The sequence below is a fragment of the Zonotrichia albicollis genome, chromosome 2, assembly GCF_047830755.1.
Source record: "Zonotrichia albicollis isolate bZonAlb1 chromosome 2, bZonAlb1.hap1, whole genome shotgun sequence".
Taxonomy (NCBI): Eukaryota; Metazoa; Chordata; class Aves; order Passeriformes; family Passerellidae; genus Zonotrichia; species Zonotrichia albicollis.
Window position 1 is genome coordinate 60,467,181 of NC_133820.1, and position 20,281 is coordinate 60,487,461.

At 45.8% G+C, this 20,281-nt stretch overlaps 1 protein-coding gene across 1 annotated transcript in view; it reads right to left on the minus strand.

Moving 5' to 3' along the window:
* The window catches only part of FLT1 (fms related receptor tyrosine kinase 1), a 107,672-nt gene extending 94,050 nt beyond the window's left edge, over positions 1–13,622 (minus strand). The window contains exon 1 of the mRNA XM_005482491.4: positions 13,287–13,622. Coding sequence (XP_005482548.2) covers positions 13,287–13,344 — 58 coding nt within the window. The 5' untranslated portion in view covers positions 13,345–13,622. The remainder of the gene's footprint in view (positions 1–13,286) is intronic.
* Positions 13,623–20,281: the final 6,659 nt, after the last annotated feature.

Sequence of the window (20,281 nt, forward strand, 5' to 3'; positions counted from 1 at the left end):
CTAGATAATCATATTTCTAACTAGAAATTAATATATTCTAGCAGCTGGTAAGAGAGAAGAAAAATGGTGCAGCAAATCTATGAAGAAGTAATTGTTATGTGATATGCATTGCAAACATACATTTCTCAGGCATGCCCTTTAGGAATCTCAGCTCTGAAGAGCTGGTCCCCCCAAAGTGTGCTCTGTGCTTTTATGGGTTAGTCTCCCGTAGATGCTTACAGTCTATGAGTCTTCTCATTCACCATTCTGAAACAATGCCTCTGAGGCTAATCACTGAGAAATTGAGATAAGATGTTACAACAGCCTAGGCAACTGCTTGGAGAGCAACCCAGGCACTCTGCTTGAGAGGGTTTGTCAACATCCTCTAGCTAAACAATCTGATGGTTTTGTGAAACTCCCACATTCCCTCATTTCATTTGCATTCCTCTTGTCATCCCAGAATTGAAGGGTCAGATGCTCTCCCAAGAAGACAGAGTTTATATCCAGCTTTATGAATCTTGGTTTTTACTTTGGGGAAAAGTTGACCTCAAGCTTCTCTGAACTGCTCCTTATTTGAGGCCCTGGAAAAGCTGAAAGCATGCAACAGTGTTTACAAGCAGTTCAATATGTATGAAAAAAACATCAGTGATTGTCTGCCAGAGGAAACCATTGGGATCAAAGCCCAGTTGCTAGAGCTGCAACGCTCAACCTAGTTGCTAGAGAGCAACATGCAGGTTGCTTCCTGTGTAAAACTGGTGAGAAAGTGGAAAAATCCATGTGAGTGACAGGCGTTGACAGCAAGACAGGAGAGTGAGTCTGCAGTGCCTGGTCATGCCTGCGGTGCCGAGCGCTTGGTTTTGCTCAGCACTGGCACTGCACCATGCCCAGGAGCAAAGCCAATCCTGCAGCACCCTGCCCAAGTCTGACCCGTGCTGAGGCCAGGAGACCAGCCCTGGCAGTGTGGGCTGCTGCTGTCTTCAAAGTCTGCCAGAGGTGAGGAGCAAGAAACCATCATAAAGGTTACAAGGTTTTACTCTTCCTAACTTTGCAGTGATATAAACAAAGGCATGAACGCTCTAACTCATTTGAAGCATATGAAACAAGTCAACCTGGAAGCCTGTAAGTCAGATCTTTCTCAGAGTTACTAAAATCAAAAAAAAAACATAACAAAACTACCCACCTTTTCACCCCATCTTGTAGGCAAAAAAGAAACCCAAATATGCGGGACACATACTCACAATCTTTTGCCCTTTTACACATTTTACGTATATCTAAAAGACAGCACAGTATTTGTAAATATTGTGTGTGGGATCTTAAGGAGTGCTTAGTGTTTGTCTAACTCTGCTCCCACTGACACAAGCCAGCATTTCATCATTGATTTCAAGTACATTTTAGACACTTAACTCCAGTAGCTAATCGTATTCACATTCAAGGCTTAATGTCAGTGTATTTGGGAAGAGATACAAGCCTGATTATATATTCATTTATTTAGTTTTTCACTGACAAAAAGCTGAGGTTTCATTTGAAGCCAAAATTGTTGGTTTTACAAGTATGGGACACAATGCTTTTACCAGCAAGATGCTATGTCTCGAAGAAAAATAGCTTTATTTGACATCCTACCTATTCATGGGTCATTAGCTTCCTTACGTTTTTAAATGTTTCAAAACCAATGCAGAGTACAAATGCAATAGAGTTTGACGTGTTTACCAGGAAAGAAAAAGGAAGGAGAATAGCAGGGAAATTCCTACTGTCAATATTTAGAAGCAGATTATGCCTTCTATGTACCTTCTGTGGGCATTTTACTTGACACTGCCTTTTCTGAAGGGTCATGGCTCAACAGGATACATTCACTTATCATTGTGCCTGTCACCAAGCGACCATCAGCAGCCTACCCTCACACTGACCTACATTGAGGGGTGCAGCTTCTTTTCATGTGACAACAAGAGAACTAATTAATCCTGATAACTGAGGAATCTCCTCCCATGGGGAAAAGGTGGCTTTTTCAGATGCATTTTATTTGTTATGGAAGGCTTATTAGATGCATGTGAAAGTCAGTCAGTGGGGTTGCTAAATTAATGAGCAAACATTAATTTAGATTGCAAAAGTTAGCCATTCTAACTAAAGTAAGGGGAGGACAATTTTTTTTTTATGAAAGCAGAGAGCAATCTGTGATTTTCAAGGGGAAAAAAATAAAGGAAGTTTTCGTCCATTAACTTCTGCCCCACAAAAAAAGTTGATCCTCTTCCAAATTAAGTAAATAAAAATATGAATTATCTGATAACAAAAAACCCCTCTGACCACAAGTCATGAAAAAAAGATAAAATAAATGAACATGCATGTATTTTTCCAATATGATATGTGTCCAGTTCTATAGACAAATGAGTAACATGCATGCAGGATAAACCTTTCACTGATTTCTGCTAATTCCTGGATTCTCTTAAAAATGGTAGATTAGTTGTACTCAAAATTGGGACCATGATCTGGGTTATTATTCCCATTCCAATTTTCCCAGGTTTTACTTTTAATTTCTTTTCATACACAGAGAATTTCTACTACCTTTGACTAAAGAAAGGAAATCCAAATGCAAGCTTTAAGACTAAGTTTAAAAAATTACAATATTAAAAGTTATTATAAACTTCCTTGAAGTTAGCAGGTTTGATGACTTTCTAATATCTTTTCTATAATCTGGGGATGTGACTGTCTTCCAGCCACTCCTGTTATCCTCAACATGTTGACTAATCCTTTTTTCACCTGCACAGCTAGAGGTTAAGGAGAAAGATCAGTTTATCTTTGCAACTTCAGTGTGTACAAAGAATCTGACCTTCTGGGTTTAAAGTGCCATCTGTGGGCAATAAAGTCATCCATCATGAAGTAATTGTTTCAGTCACTGATGGACTTGCATATGTTTTACCCCTTGTGAAACATAACTGAGCCTTTGAGGGTTTTACCATCAAAAATAATTTCCTCGTGATTCAAATGTTCAACAAAAATGTGTTTTGTAGAGGACACTCCTGCACTGGAAGGAGAGGGCAGGTTATTTCTTAACAAGGTCTCCACCTCTCTGTGATGCTTAAAACATTAGTCATGCAGTTCAGATGCAGCCCAGGACTTCACTCTTGCTTCTGTGCACTTCCTATGAGTCATTCCACTGAAGGGAATGGGAATGCCCACATGTGTACAACTAAAAAGCAGTTGCAGAATCCAGACAAAATGGAAAGATACATGACAGTACCCAGTGGGTTGATCTTCAGCGTGTCTCCAGTGAAAATGAGCTCTCTCTGCCTTGCAGCAGTGCCTTAACCAGAGCATGGCCACTAGCTAACATCAAATGCAGTATATGGCTTTACTCCATTCTGGAAGGAAATCTGGGGTATCAGTAGTTTTCTTTCATTCAGAGCTATTCTTGACAAGCTATTGTATTACTATTTCTTTAAAAGGCTCTTCAATCTATTCTCTAAGTAAATATAACTATTTTTTTTGGTCAAACAGTTGTACCTACCCATCATAATTGCAATTACATCATTACACCACTTCACTCTATTAAAGAGGGAAAAGGTATATATAGAGAAGAAAAACTCATGGTCAACTCTTAAGAGACACCTAAAGTTTCAATTTACATCTGACTATATGAAGAAGTCTAGACCAGTTTAATCAACACTGAGTCTCTCTTCAGCATTAATACTTGCATTTATAAAGACAGGAGAACTTTTAGGGACTGTTGTGTTAAAACTTGTGTGGTGACTGGAAAGGAAAATTTTGTTTTCCTGTTCGATGTGTAACTGTCTGTCCTGGTCCTGCTGCAGGACTAGAGGGAGAAAGGAGCACCCTGGATAATGAAGCTTTCTGATTCTGTGCTGGCGGCTAGGCAGAACTGCTGCTGGAGGGAGACACTCTTCTATCCCCATAGCATCAATAGCACCCATCTCACCTGTCACCTGGGTTTCTGATGCTGATGCTCAGGTGCAGGCAAAGAAGGCAGCACAGCCTGGTTTCCTGCTCCTAGGGGTAAAAGCATCCTCTCCATTGCCTGTACTTACAAACAGTCTCCAGAAAACACTTACAGTGCCAAAGCATGAGCCACCCTGTGACTCAAAGTGGTATCTCCAGTCTTTCATTATCTAAGTCCCCTTTCTAAAGGAAACCTCACAGTTATCAAATTTCATAGCATGTCTCTGAAGTAACTCCATACCTGAAGCCTGCAGAAGAGAAACTAGGGCAGCTTAACTGAGAGAGAGAGCAAGGAGTTGTGACTTTGTCCCAAGCTGACACTGACAATGGTCCAGATGAGCAAACTCATGATCTGAAGCAGCAAAATGTCACCACTGTTTCTATTGAAGCAGAAATCTGCAGGCCAATTAAGAGCCATGGGGATTTACAAGTGTTAATAGATACAGGTCCCTGGACTCAGAGGTAGTTTTGTACTTGTTTCCTGTTGGCTGCTGCACAAAGAGAAGCACCATGTGTGGTGGTACAGAGCTGGCAGACAGAAACACCCTCAGGGTAGAGCTCAAGCTGTATCACTCCTTAACAGAGCCATCACTTGCACATATCCCTGTGGTGTCTGAAACTTTCCTCTCTTTTGCATTCCAGAAGAAGAAAACTATTGGATGCTATTTACTTACTAAGTACATAGAGGCACAAAAATTACCAGCTCATTGGTTCATCCCTTTCAGGTCCAAAAGAGACATTCTATCCATCTAGTCTGATGTTTTGCAACGCATGCCAAGTAATTTCTGGATCAAATGCTTACGTTTGATCAATCTCAATTATAATGTAAGAATTTAAAGTACTATTAGGACATAACAGCCAGCCAGCCCAAAAAAATAAAAAATAGGATAGTGGATGGCAAAGGATGGCAAAGCTAGACTGCTTTATAGTACACACCATAGTTAAGTCTGAACTGCATAAGGTTGGTAACAGAAGATTAAATGATTTCTGAATAGACTAAAAGCCTTGACCATGACTCCATGCTGTGGAACTAAATCAGTCAGTAGGGAAAATGGATGTGCAACTGCCCAAAACAGGCCTTCATGGGCATAGAAAGGTAAAAGGTATTAGAACAAGTGTATTCCTTCCTTTTTAGTTCTAGATCTCAGAGCAAGTTATAATTCATTTACTCTTTATGTATTTGATGTTTCTAGATGACTATACACACTGATGTAAGATTAAATGTTAGAGAGCCAAAGCTAAAAATAATGCAATAGTTCTGTTCTTCATTAACACTTGTGAGTAACACTGTGATGCCAATATGGCCAATAGCTGCAAATGTAAACAAATATTTCTTTCCCCAATAATTGCCAAACATTTTGCCAGCACTTGCCCTAGTTAGGTCAGGTTGGTTTTATAGAAGTTTGTGGTGAAATCTTTCTAGCAAAGAGCGGGGAGGGGTTGTTCATTAAAAAATTTAGATGTAGGAATTAAACAAACTGAAACCTCAGTGGTTATTTGACATAAATCTCATTCCACTTACTACCAATTGAAATTATTGACATTTCCTATCATACCTGGCAACCAAGATCATGCAGTTCCATGTTTAGTGCCCCACAAGACCCACTTGAAGGCATTTGCTTCACCAGCTCATCAGAAGTTTGTGCCTTGTTTGCCCTAAACTCACCAGGTAACTTCCATGCATGAGCATAGGCACTTCATATAACGCCAATGACAAATAAATTTCAGTATTTACCAGCCAAAGATCTGAGGGAAAAATAATCTTGGTTTCCTGTTGTATCCATCAAGTTTTAATACCTCTAGAAATACAGGATCTGAAATTAACATCTTGGCCAATATCTAGCCTGATGAAGGTGCTCATTTCATCAGCTATATAAGGAGGACATATTTACAGAGAAGAAATAAAACCAGCCATAACTACAAACTTTTTCTTTCCCACTGAGCACCTGGAATCAAAAATGGATTTCCAAATGCACAGTCTGACACCTCCATTATGAACCCTTGTGGGACCACTTCGGTAAACCACACCCAGAAAGCAAAAGGCACATATATATGTGATGTGTGTTGAGAAAAGAGGAGAAATACCACAGTTGCGCCCACCTTAGTCTGGTCTTCACTCCAACAGAGTAAATGCCCATCTTAGAAACAAAACAGGCCAGCTGAGGCTGATAACACCAGAGCTTGCAACACAGCCACATTCAGCACAAATCCATGTGGCTCTCATACCCCTCCACCTTGATGTGCCTGTCCTGGCCCTGCATGGTGACCCTGCTCAGACCATTCAGATGAGAAGTGGTTGTGACTGCATCATTTGCCCAGCCAAAGGGATGCCATGTGATCAGCCAGTGGCACTCACCCACTGTGTCATTTCGTGCCTCTCCACACGATTCAGCCTGTGCTGTTCACACAGCGTAGAGAGCCCCATCCAGACTATGCCTGTGAGTCACCAGATCTACCTACTGACAGGTGTCAGCAACCACAGTGCCTCTGCTCTAATCCCACCATGACAGATCCTAGCACATAAACGGCCAGTTCAGTATTCTTCAGAAAAGTTTATCCTATTAATAAGTGAGTAGAAAAGTATCTATATGGTATAAAGAGAAAGCAAGTACACTAAAATTCACACAAAAACAATTTAGAAATCCTAGGCATTTAGAGTAAAGGTGTATATTTTCTTAGCCAAACTAAATTTCTTTACTAGTTGGATACTTTAAATTTGTAACAGGTTAGCTGGCAGGACAAAAGAAGCAATGTAATAGGACTGAATTGGAAGACTTTCCTAAAGACAGGCAAACTGCCTACCTGCCAGTAATCTACCTTCCCAGCCAGCAGCACAAGCCTGTCAAATTCGTCTGGGGCTGTAGTAATCCCTAAGCTGTAAGCACAGAAACAAATTAGGAACTATGTAAAAGAAAATGTAAAGCAAAGTTGAAGGAGCTACACTTTGCTGAAGGCTGTTGATTATTATTTCCATTGTTACAGCTGAACTGTCCTGTAGTGCTTCAAGACAAAAAGAAGAGTCAGGAACCAACTTTCCATCCACCCCACTTAAAACTATAAAACAGAGCTATAAGTAAAGCCCATGGGTTTAAAACAAGAACAAGTAAATAATACAGCACAATCATTTAAAATAGAGAGGTGAGAAGAACTGGAACAGTCTGCACAGAGGAGTCCCTTGCAATGGCTTAGGAGCAAAACCCACTTTGCTGTTAAACGACATGTAAAGCACCAGTCTAGGGAGGTAGATGCACGTGCAGAAATCTTCTGGCAAGTTTGCCTATGGCTCAATTACATTGGGAAATTATAATCATTGGGAAATTATAATCATTCATACTAGTAAAATAGATTGTCAGTTGCAGCACTGCATGAGACAAAGAAAGGTGCCCCAAACACTTTCAGCACAACAGAACAAAAAAGTTCTGTCCTATATAGTTTAATGTGATTTATTTCCACTATGTTATTATCCACTTGCATAAACATAGACAACAACTAAATTTTACTTTTCTTGACCTTCAGCCTCATGGTTTCTTATGAAATACTATTGGATTTTAGATCATACTACCAAAAAAAATTTTTTTAAAATCTCCTCTTAAGAATTTTATCAGATAAATACTTTCTGCAAGGCTTCATGAACCTTTCCTGAAGATGAGATGCTGGACACCACTGAAGACATGACACGAAGCTAAAAAAGCTCTTGTCTGATCCATGATGGCAACTCTCACGCTTCTGTTAACATTAGTCTATGGTGATCCTGAAGAGACGTTTTTCCATAGAGGAATGACAATGGGAACAAAAGGGGTGAATTCCTTCACTCTGTGTCAAGGAAGAATCCCACAGGAAGGACGCTTAAGTGAGCTATGTGAAATTGTGAAATTCCTCTCATGAAATGCCCTCACACTCATCCCTTTTCGCTCCCCACGCACTAAGCAGGGGGTCTGTTCCCAGAGCGCAGGCTTCCTGAGAGAACATCTGAGGAGCAGAGACAGCTGCTCACAGGTCCCTGGCTCTCAAGGACCACGTGCCCTGCCTGCTTCACCCACTTCCAGCCATGGAGTGGGAATAATGGCACCACAGCATCTTCAACCCACTGAAATACTAGGAGCAGTTGCCCTCTAGCCCCTTGCCCATCCCTCAGCTGCTCCAACAGCAAAGAGAGCCTTGTTTCAAGGCCATAACCCCAAAAGAAGCAATAAAACTTAAAAAGATGTTGTTTTGCACAAGTGCTTAGTGCCACATACCAGTGACTGCTGCAAAAGCAGCCCCACCACCCAGAAAAGTCATGCCAAGAGAAATTGGCGTCAACAACATCTCACTGAATTATGCTCTAAATATGTTACAGGATGATTTAACATTGTGGATATGGATTTTGGTAATGAAAAATCAACTGCGTTTTGAGAGGAAAACAACAGAGAGAGTAAAATCAGCTCACCATGAACATGAACTTCTTGCTTCAGCATTAACACAAGACAAACCAAAGTCTGAGAAAGATTATTAATGAATCTATTAACTATTGCACAAACATCTGTAGTGGTCTAAAATACACTGATGGACCACATCAAGCTAAATCATCTTCCTCTTCATCTTTAGTCTGGCACATCTCCACTCACTGTGCCACACAAAAAACATCCCAAATGCAAATATGGCTTAATGCAGAAGAAACAGTCATCCACATTCCCTGTCCAAATTTCTTCATAGATCTCAATGGCTCAAGATTTATGTTTCAGACAAAAGTACCTCTGAAGTGCAGAGTTTCAAATCTCTTTGCCCTTGTTGTTGGTTTCTCAATCTATTAGCACTTTGCTTAGTTCCATCATGAGTTCATTCTTCTGGTCACAAAGGCATGATATTATGCCATGCCTGGCCTTGGAGAGAGCATTAATGACTGCATTTTCACTTTTCCAGCTCCTGCTTGCACCACAGTTCTTTCTTTTAAGCATCAGGATTTATGCAGTTGTGATCTCCAACCACAGGAGAATGAAACTGAACTTCTGCATCTCAGGAAGAGAAAACTGTGTGGGCACCTTCCTGACAATCACTGGACCAATTTTAGGATAAGCAGTTCCCCATGATGCATCAAGAAGTCAGACCATTCACAGCTGAGGATGCTTGGGAGAGGTTGCTTCCCCACTGCAGGAATACATGCAGTGAGGATGCATCACAAGGACAAAGACAGAAAAGCATGGTTCTGTCTGTGGGTAGAATTCATGCACAAATAAATACAGAAATGTTTCTCTACATTCTCACAAATCTTGGTAAAGGGGAAAAAAGAGACTACTGGGGGCAGGGATGAGAGCTAAAGATGAAGCATGTCATTGGAGGGAGCAATTTGCTTCTTGAAGGTCTCACACCAACGGGAGAGATTTCTCTACAAGAGCAGAGGTGACGGTGATTGGGCATTTCATGCAAAACTTACTCTTGCAGTAGTCTTGCTTTCCATTCCCTCTGGACCTGCAGCAGGAAGTCCCAAACCCTGACTCTGGGGGATTCAAAGGAACAATTTTGCTGCTGAAGTCCCACCGCCGCCTTCTGACACAGACTTCTGAAACACCAAACCTTAACCAACAACTGCTTCTGCTGAGCTTCTTCCTTTCCCAATCTCAGTTGGACACGAAAATTAGCAAGCTGATAAACAGTGTGCTGGAAGTTTCCAAAAGACTTATCAACTGTCCTGCAAATCTGGACAATTTCCTTTTGTCCTATACACCCACACAATGTGGAAGGCTACTGGTTTCAGTCTTTGATGTATCTGACAAAAAATAGACAGCTTGTTTGTTATTGTTTGGATGCAAAAAAAGAAAACCCAACACAATGAAAAAACCTCTCAAATCTCCTCAAAAGCAAATTTTTAGGGTTCTAAATATATTGGGTGCTTCTGGATATGAAGATCTTTACTACAGCACAGGCCAAGTCCAAGTTTATCCAACACAAAGTGTAAATCTAGAAGATGCTAGCCCATCCCAAAGGAGTTGCTCCAGATTTACACCAGCTGTAAGATAAGGAAATCTAGCTTTGTGTAGAGCACATGGGAAAAACACCTGTCTGGTAAAACATCAGTTAGCTCTGTAAGTGATTTTCTTTCACTTTGTGTCAGAAAGTTTGATGCTTTAACTCCCTACACAACATACATTTTCTAAAAAGCTCTGTTGTATTGCAGTTCCTAACCCTTCTCCTTTATATGAACACAGTTCAGAATTTTTAGGGAGCCCTGTTTCTATGAAGAAGAAGTGGGAAAGCCAGTTTTTCTCAACTTTGTTAATAACTCCAGCCCTTATGCCAAATTGGACCATTCAATCTGTGTCATTACTTCAGCAAGTACTCAAATCAAATATAAACCTTAACATATGAACATCCATCTGAACAGCACTTTCAGAGAAGTCAGGTAAGTTATTGCAAGAAATTAACCTCAGCACTGATTAGATTTCACCTGGAATTTCTTCCTTCACTTTTTCCAGCGGGGCATGAAGTTGAAAAGTCCACTGAGGATTTTGATGTTCTAGTTGCTACTGAAATAACTGAGATCATATAGTGCTGCTCACAGATAAGACTGTGATAGAGTCTACCACCTTCTAACTGCAAATTGTGAGGTTCCACTTCTGTGTGGAAAGCCAGAAGTACAGCTAAACCATCGGTTTACGTTTCTAGAAACATTGTGCATAAATCTTGATCCAGGCTGCAGAGTCTGATGTTTTCAGGGTTTAAACACAGTCCTTCACAATCCCAAATGCTAGTGACTAAAATTATAGTAATACTATAGTAATAAATATAATTATAGTAATAAAGTTGAGGACTGGGAGATTGAACTTAATACAGCATCCACATATTCCTATTGACTGCTACGTGTACAGTCATTAGCAAGCATATGCAATAAAATTTGGGGATTAAATAATTATAAGATATAAAGAAAACATATGTGAGTTCTATGCAAAACCCAGAAAAAAAGTATTTTTCTTTCCCAAGTTAACCAAAATATGTGTGGCACAAGAGAGCTGAAGTGCCCAACACTCACATGTCAAATGAATTTAATTTCCCTAATCTCATTTTTCAAATGGGTACTCTCAAAGCTTGTAGGCTGCATGTTGTTTTCGGGAATTTTGCGTTATTAAGTAGACAAATATGGGCTGAAAGACCTCCTTCTGTCTCCTCCTTGTGGAGGTCTTTTGGGTTCTTTCTGAGCCACTGACTGTTTCTGACAATCTCCCCTAGAACCTGCCAGTAAATGGAAGCTCAGCAGGCACCTGCAGAGACTGAATTACAAGAGGGCACCAGTGATGAATTGAATTTCATCAAGAACACTGCAAATGGAAAGTGCTGGGCAGCCTGAACAAGAACTGCAGGTAAATAAGCAGTGAAGGAGGATGAAATGGGAAGCAAAACACAGAGATATGTATGGTACAAAACATCAATCACTTCAACAATAACTTTCAAACTCTCTATGCAAACGCAACTATGGAGAGTTCTGCCAGTGGCCCAGAAGAAGCATAATCAACCTGTTTGAGGTGTCCAAACAAAGCTGAGCAAGAATGCTCCTCTAGAAAACAGACCAAAAAAACCCCAAGAAAGCCAATGAGTCTGAAAACATTCAAATTCTGATTTGAGCACAATCTCTTCTACATGGGGAGGGTATGAACTTCCAGCAAAATGGTTGTAAGGGCACCCAGGCAAACTAGAGAAGAAACTTTCCAACATCTACAGCACCTCAACTGGCCATCAGGATGTTTGTCCCCAGCGCCCAGAGCGCCAGGTTGTCCCCTAAGCAAGCCAAACTTTTCCCACTGGGATTGGTGCAGGGTGCACATGAACAGGAAGGTGAACCAGGGTCTTTCTCACAGCCCCTGGCTCAGAGAATCCACCCTCTCCCTGGGCAGTGGGCTTGCCATGATCTGCACAATGGAAAACCTTTCCGACAGGAAAGAGGAAGCTAGTCCCCTGGCGGAGCTGGTCACTGCAGGAGCCCATGCAGGAGCAGGACGCCGAAGTTCAGATTCAAGCTGTGAAGGAAGCCTGGCAAGGATCTGAATCCACATTTCCTGTATCCAGGGTGGGTGTCCCATGCCTCTGCCTATTTCATCTTGGGCATAAGAACCTCCTAGGCAGAGACAAATAATGTGGGGAAATTAGCACTTTCCTGGGGAAAGGAAAGAGGAAAAAAAGTGTAGAAGAATACCTATGTATCTCTGTCAAAGCTGATGAATCAGCACTTCCCGAGCAGGAAAACGTCTCGTCGGAGCGACCCCGCCAGCTCTCCTCCCGGGCAGCCTCAGGCAGCGGCACCGCTCCCGTGGGCTCGGCGGCGCGGACAGACCGAGCCCTCGGCCACTCGCGCCGCTCACCGCAGGGGCGCTGCCCTCCACTGCTGTCCCGCGGGGAGCTCGGCGTTTCGCCTCCCCACCCGGGGTTTGTTCTCGCTCCCTGCCGGCTGCCGAGCGCGGTCCCCGCGGCCGTGCGCGCTGCCCCGGGCGGGACAGGCGGCGGGGCCCGGTCCGCCCCTCTCCGCGGGCATCCCCGCAGGGCAGCGCCCTGCCGAGCCATGAGCCCACGCGGGACCAGCCCGTGCCCGGCCACCACGCACCCCTGCTCTCGGGTGAGCGGCCACACAAGGCTGGGACGCACCGCCCGCAGCGGCGCTCCGGCCCACGGGGACTGGCTCTTGGCTCAAACAAAATAAAACTCGGTTAAGAACATCAAATCTGCAACGATCCATTCCCATCGTTGCGGGGTGCAGGCACCGGAGAGCAGCTCCATCCCACTCTCCAGTAAGAGCCGGCAGCCAGCCCCGCACGGAGCGGCACCGGCGCGCCGCCGACCTGCTCGGGCGGGAGGCAGCAGAACCTCGATTTTTGCCAAGAAAAGGTACACCTTTGCCGCTTCACTGGCAGAGTTGGCACGCTTGAAAACAAAGTGCTGAGGAAAGAAGCGTGCCCTGCAGCCAAGACATGCTCTCGTTCCGTGATGCACCGGCTGGGACAACTCCCGATGGTGTACGGCGGTCCCTATGCCCGGGAGAGGCTGGCCTCCACGCCACCTCTGCCTTGCTGCAGGAGGAGCGGCACCACGGCTCCGCACCGCCGGACCCTCCGGGGGGCTGCTCCCGGCACACGCCGACGGGGATCCGAAGCATTACAACAGCTCAGGGATGCGGCGTTTCTCCGCTCCCTGGAACGCAGGGATCACTTCCCCGGCCCTGCCCAGAGGAAAGGGGCTAAGGGGAGGCAGGTGCCCGCCGGCTCCAGAGGACAAGCGGGGTGCTGCGGGACCGGTCAGGGGCGCTGGAGGCGCCGCCGACGAGGCGCATCACTGGGCACCCGTCGCTCGGCGCAGAACGGGTCTGACTGGGGCAGCGCTAACCAGCGGTCCCTTACCTGCGAGCAGGAGGGCGGCTCCCAGCAGCACGGTCCCTGAGAGCAGCTGGCGGGGCATGGTCCTGCCTGCGGGAGCGCAGGGCTTTTTCCCTGCCGACGGCGGCGAGGCAGGGGCAGAGGCGCCGGCTGGGCTCCGACGGGCTCTCCTCGGTCCCGGGAGCTTCCCGCAGTGGAAGAGATAACGGCAAAGGGAGGCGCGGAATCCGCATCCAGCAGCCCCCGAATCCTGCCCGCCCGCCCCAGCCTGGCCCGGCCCGACCTGCGGAAACGGAGTATCCGCTGCGGGCCGCCCTGCCAGCTTCACCTCCCGCGGGCATTAGATACCCGCCAGCCCCAGCCTCGCTGATTTATAACTTCTCCACCCCTCGCCGCGCACCCCTCCGCCCCCCCGCCCACATCCTCCGCCGGGAGCACGCCCTCCCCGGGACGCGTCCCCCGCCCGTCCGCCCGTCCGTCCGTCGGCGGGCACGGTGTGGCTGCCCCGCGGGTCTCCCGGTCCCGGCCGCCCCCGGCCCCCAGGGCCCTGGCCGTGCCGTCCCGCTGGAGCCCGGGTCCGGGCTGCTTCCAGCCGCCGCGGCCGCAGCTCTGCCGGGGCTGCAGGGGGCTCGTCCCTCGCACGCCGTCAGGCTCTGCTAAGGAGGGCGTGAAGCGGACTTGCGATTCCTGGACCAAATGCAGAGCGGTGGGGTCCCGATCCTGCAGAGACCCTCGCCTGCTCCGCAGGAAAACCTTAACAGCGCCCCGTCCCGCCAGGGGCGGCCGAGCCGTGTGCCAGGTCGGGCGGGGCCATTTACAGCCGTGCCCAGCTGCCCGGAGCTATGCTCGGAGAGCCCAAAGCGCTGCCCGTGCCCCAGGGGCCCTGGGCTCCGCTGCCCGCCCTTCTTGGGAGAGAGAGCAGCGGGACAGACCGCTCTGTGCGGGGCCTGACCCAGACCAGCACGGGTCCCAGCCAGCAGCACTGAGAGCGCTCAGAGCAGGGAAGCCAGGAAGGGGCAGCACTGGCTAAGGATGCTTAGGGAGTCTGCCCTGCCAGCTCCCAGCTCCGCTGCTGGCCTTCACTGACTCTGTAACATTCAGGGCAGTGCTAGAAATATATTTCTCCTCCCCTATGCACATACGTTACGTTTCCCATACATGTTTTATTTTGCAAAAGACCAGCAGAGAGCCCGTGACAGCAAAACTCAAGCCCTGTGTTTCCACTTTTTCCCTGTGTAGCCAGAGAAAGGCTGTTGCGAGAGTCAGGTCTTCAGTCTGACCCACTGCGGCCCTTGCTATATTTTTATACTATGAAACAAGTCACAAGAGTGTCTGCATGGAGCAGGTAAATGTGATCATCCCCCTCTTAGAGAGAAGGAAACGGAGGCGCATAGAGAGGTTAGGCAGCTAGTCCAAGGTCATAGGAAGCTGGTGACAGGAGACACAAATAGAACTCAGACCTCCCGTGTCCCACCAGACCATCCTGTGTAAGAAAAAAAAATAAGAAGTTGATGTTGTTTTTAACTTGAGAACTGTTTAGCTTTAAAGTTTAAAGTCTGTGAGAATATTTCCTGCATGCGTCTGTTCAACTCCTATTCATAAATTACACCCTAAGCTACAAATTTAAGTCTGCATTTTCCAATCTTCCTGCCCCCAGCTGAGACCTTGAAAATAAAATAGCTATGGATACCTTTCCCCTCAGCTGCTCACACCATGGGGGGAAGAACCCAGAGGTTTCTTTCCCGAAGAGGATGACTCACACGAAGTCACCTCCTCCACTGGAGAGGATAGCAGCTGGGAAAAGAGTCAGCCAGGGAGGACAGGCCAACAAGTACTAGGACACTGAGCATCCTGACAGCTTAGACCCCCTAGGAGCAAGGGCTCCCCTATGGAAGGACCTCAGGGAACAGTTTGTGCCTGCCTTTGGCCAACCCAGTCCTGAGTACGTGCTGAGTCTGAGATGATGCAAACCCAATCACAAGCTCAGCAGCCGTGCCACACCAGTTCCTCCCCATCTTCTTCACACCTCCTACATCACAGCTGCATTCAGCCATGGCCCTCCAAAGACCACATTTCTTTGGCAAGCCCTAGCTTCTTCCTTCTCCAAAAGATGTCATCAGCTCGTGATCCACTCAAGTGGCTGCGGACCAGGGAGGCCAAACCTGAAGATCTGCTCCTAATCTGTTTTCACTCTTTTATATGTTAAGGTCAGGGAGAGATGAGATGTGGAGCTTGTAGAATGGAAAGGCCCTAGCAGAGAGATATGGGGAAGAAAGAAGAAATTGCCATAAAGCAGAAGGAAGGTACAGGAGGAAGCTTGTGCCTGGAACTGGACAGTCTAAACACATAAATTGGAACATCTGGACAGATGGAAATGCATATGTGAAGGGAAGGGCTGCATGGAATGTACTTGACGTTGTGTGTGTGTGTGTGTTTGTACTACTACCATGCAATTTGCAACACTCAGTAGGATGCAAGCTACCTTTGAAGAGTTTAGATGCTGTAGGTAGAGAAACACTAAGGAGACAGCCTTAGATCTGTCCCAGGCAAAAGTCTATCCTGCAGGCTTTATGATCTCTTCATACCAGAATCTTAGGCCTTGGTTTGATCCTAAGTAGTGGGTGGCATACGTGAGGCCAATTTAATCATTGGAATTCAACCATTACTCACGGAGGCAAACAGCTCTGGTGCAAGCACATCTCACAGCCAAGCAGGGGATCATGGAGAATAGGGCGAGTTTCTAGAACCAGGGGAAACCCAAGAGAGGCTCACATGGAGCTGGCAGCTTGCACAAGAGAGGCTGACTCAGCACAGGACAGAGCCAGGAGCCCCTGGGGAGCATGAGCCTGAATCTGGAGACATCCCACTCAGCTGGAAGCTGGCTAATGTCCTAGGCTTCAAGGAGGGCAAGAAGGAGGACCCTGAAAACTGCAGGTCTGTCAGGTTCTGCCAGAGACCAGTGCCACAGAATACATCAGTGGCAAGCTGAATATAACTGTGACTCATATCAGTGACTTGTACCCGCGAGCCCTGGCAGCCAGGAGGTCAAAGACATCCTGGGAGGGTGTCAGGCACAGCATCACCAGCCAACCAAGGGAGGGGATTGTCCCACTCTGCTCTGCACTGGTGGGCCTCACCTCAAGTGCTGTGGGCAGTTTTGGGTGACAAGAAGGTCATCAAGCTATTACATTTTTTCCAGAGGAATGGGACCCAGATTGTGAATGGCACCAAGAGCAAGACTTAGGAGGAGGAGCTCAAGTGGCTTCTTTGCTCAGCCTAGAGAAGGGGAGAGCAAGGGGAGACTTCATAGAGGTCTATAACTTCCTTACGAGGTGAAGAAGAGGGGCAGGACCTTTCATCTTCTTTCTGGTGACCAGTAATAGGCCAATAATGGGAACACCACAAAGCTGTGTCAGGGGAGGTTTAGGTTGCATATTAGGAAAAGATTATTCACCCAGAGTGTGACAGGGCACTGAAACAGCTTCACCACCACACCAAGCCTGCCAGAGTTCAAGTGTTTGGACAATACTGTCAGGCATATGGTGTTATTCTTGGGATGCCCTGTGCAGGGCCAGGAGTTGGACTTGATGATTCTTGTGGGTCCCTTCCAATTCAGAATATTCTATGATTTTATGTTTCTATGAATAATGGATACATAACAGTTGTTCTGTTCCCTTCAGCTCTGAAATGTGGGAATTTTCATTTTTCTAGCATTTGTTAAAAATACTATTACTAAATACTAGGAAGGAAATCAGCCAAATTTAGCAGCTGAGAGTAAGCCCTCTGAAACATATCAGGCAAACATTTTGCAAGACTGATCATCTGCTCAATTTCCAGCACTACAGAAGCTGAAAGAGAGAGAGGAGAAACAACCTTCATAGTAGACAACATTTGTTTTCAGTGTTCACTTGCAGCCCAGAAGTACCTTGTACTGTTGAATTTTACTCTGCTCTGCAGGAAGGTCAAAGTACAGCTTTTGAACAACCCACACATCTGACTCTAAAATCAAGTTGTAAGGCAGCAAAAGCCCCAACTCTCCCATTTACATCCTTTGCCCATCCCTGGCCAGCAAGATTCATTGGAACAACGTAGAAAATGAGCCATAGGAAATCTAATTGAGAAGGTGGATAATCAAGGCTCTCAGTCCTTAGGTCCACATTGAGCAGCAGATTACCATGACAAAGGAACAGAGACATCATCCTGGGCATATTGGACTTTCCATGGCTGAATACTCAGCCAGGCCATTGCCCCTTGTCTGCTCTCTGCCTCTTGCATGTCTGGCTTCAGGAGTTAGATGGAGTGGCAACTCCCCTACGGATATGACTTAGTCAAGTCACTGGGACACATTCTAAAGTTGTGGTTTCTACTCCCCAATGGAAACAGGACACTTTGAACATCCTTGGTTAAGGCTTTAGCCAAGTCTTCTTGGAAGAATTGTTTGGACAGTCCCTGTGGACTTGGCAAAAAAAGAGCCTAGAAAATCTTATTCACACCAGAAGTTGATATCCTCCCCACATGACCTGACTCCTTCTAGCCATGGCAACAATTCCTTCTTTGCACCGATACTCAGAATAATTCCTTGTAGCACTGGTTCCAGTGTCCAGAGCATTATACAAAATGTCACCACCAGCATCTGCAACAGCAGGTGCCTGCCCACAGAAGAAGACTGCATTGGTCAGAGTTACAGCTGAGGGACCTCATGATGTGTGTTGTACTCACAGCAGAGGCAGACACCTCACAGGAACAGACTAGAATGTCTCTGAGACTGTCCCAAGCCCTTGCTGTTGGGAGAGAAGGAAAAATGTCAAAGCAGAGCAGACTAGATCTCCCTCTGCAGATCTTCTGCAGAATCTGCATCTGCCAACTTAATTTGACTGGATGCTTCCAGGATTGAAAATTTAATCAAAGCAATATTTCAGTTGAGCAGCTGAAAACATTAAAATTTTTGCAGAAGCAGTGTGAAAGGTTCCAAGGCTCCCTGCCTACCCTACACCATCTCCATGATCCCTTGTGAGTTCCACTGGCAGAGCTGTTTCTGGGGCTCAATTTAAAACAGTTTGGTGAAACAGTCCAGGATGCAACTTGTTTACTTTCTATGGAGAATCACACATAACCTGGGTCATTTTCCTGGTACAGCTTACAGGAAGCACATCCACACAATGGGAGACACAGTGAACTCTGAGGAATAGAAGAGTGTGGATCTAGCTACTGGGGAGACTGTGACCTGGAGCAAGAGGGGAGGTAAGATAGACTGGTCTACCCAAGACCTTCCTCTGGCTCTCTTTTCAATGATATGTTTCCCATCACCATTATTTTGACATCCTCTGGCAGGAACAGAGTTCAAGAAGCACTCTATCAAGGAAATCCCATTTACCATCATCATTATTCTTACTTTTCTCAAGGACTGTGAGAAGTAGAAGTTGAGACCTCTTCTCTGTATTTATATATATTTATTTATTTATATTCTCTGTTTGCTGGGCCATAACTTTTACCTGCTCCCTGGGTACATGCCTATGTAAATGTGTGCAGAAGCATAAACTACCGCTGGTGGTGCATTCCCTCAGCAAGGCTGAGCTTTTGCTTATGTTGTATAGACTCTTGTCTTTGTACCCAGTCAGTGTTCACCTGCATCACACTTAGGTTCATTTCTGAGGGCAGGCAAAGCAGACAGCTCTCTCACCATAGCAAGAAAGCAGAGACGATGGGAGCACATAATTTGATGCTGCTCATTTTTCATTATAGTTAGTTATCTGGCATGAGCAATTAACTAGGTTACCTGGTATTTTATTGGGAAGTTTGGAATACTTGGGCCTGGAGAGTATCCCTCTTCCAGGATTTGCAGTGGCTGGACCTCAGCTGGTCCAGTACAAGGTCACTGCCTTCACTGGCAGTAGGTGATGTGGAGAAAGCCAGAGGAAAGAGCCTGCCCCTCCTGTTCCAAGGGAGCTGACTTGAAAATGAAGCCCTAGCGCTGATCCCTGCTCATGCCACACCACAGCTCACACAGGCACATCTCTGCCCAGCCTTGTACCACTACTGTGGCCTTACTTAAGCAATTACCAGACATGGTCTGACCCTGATCATTGCCTCTGGACCCAATCCTGACCCAAACTTCACATTCCACATTCTGGCTCCTTGCTGGTTTAACAGCTGCTCTTACCTGCCTGTTTTACTGCCCTTGGCTCACTTGAGAATCAGTTGGGTCTCACTCAGCTCTGGCACATCCAACATAATTTTGGCTCTGCCCACCTCTCCTCTTCTGATCAGGACCATACAGCAGAAAGCCAATGATTTCCACGTCCTACTAAAAGCAAAATCTACTACAATGCACATTTTTTTACAAAATACTACACAAATGGTTTTATGTGTGCATCAGGCAATATTTTACTGAACAGGAAAAAAAAGAGTGGAACAAGATTTTTTTGACCCTGAAAAACACAAGTACAACAGAAGGATGCTAGTAAGCATTTCCACTGTATGCTGGACCCCACTCACATGCACCCACACTTGCATCAATATGGGAATGACCCACTTTCAGCATAACAGGGTTAGTGTGGTGGTGACATAATGCTCTTGGCTTAATGTCCCAGGAATCTGAAATTTAGTTCCCAACCATTTCTTCTTCTCTTTATCCAAGAGGATATGTATTATGCCTTTCCTGGAGCAATAAGTGCATGAATGTACCAGGATAAGCATTTAGAAAGAGTCAGGACCACATGAAAGGATCGGCAGCATATCCTCCCTGTGGCACTGGGCCAAGGTCACTGCCTGTCAGTGGGAAAGACAAGCAGAAGGTCAGCAAAAGAACCACAGAACCAAACCAAAACACGTCAAAAAGGGAAAACTACCCAAGAAAATATTGGGCCATGAAAAGAAAACCAAACTTACAACGGAGAGCTCTTTTCCTCTTACCACCCCAAGCTCTAAACCCCAGGGGTTTAGTGTTTCCCTCCCCATAACACAAACCAGGCCTCCGTGCTGGGAGCCCACGCAGCCGCTGCTCCAGAGGAGCTGGTGAC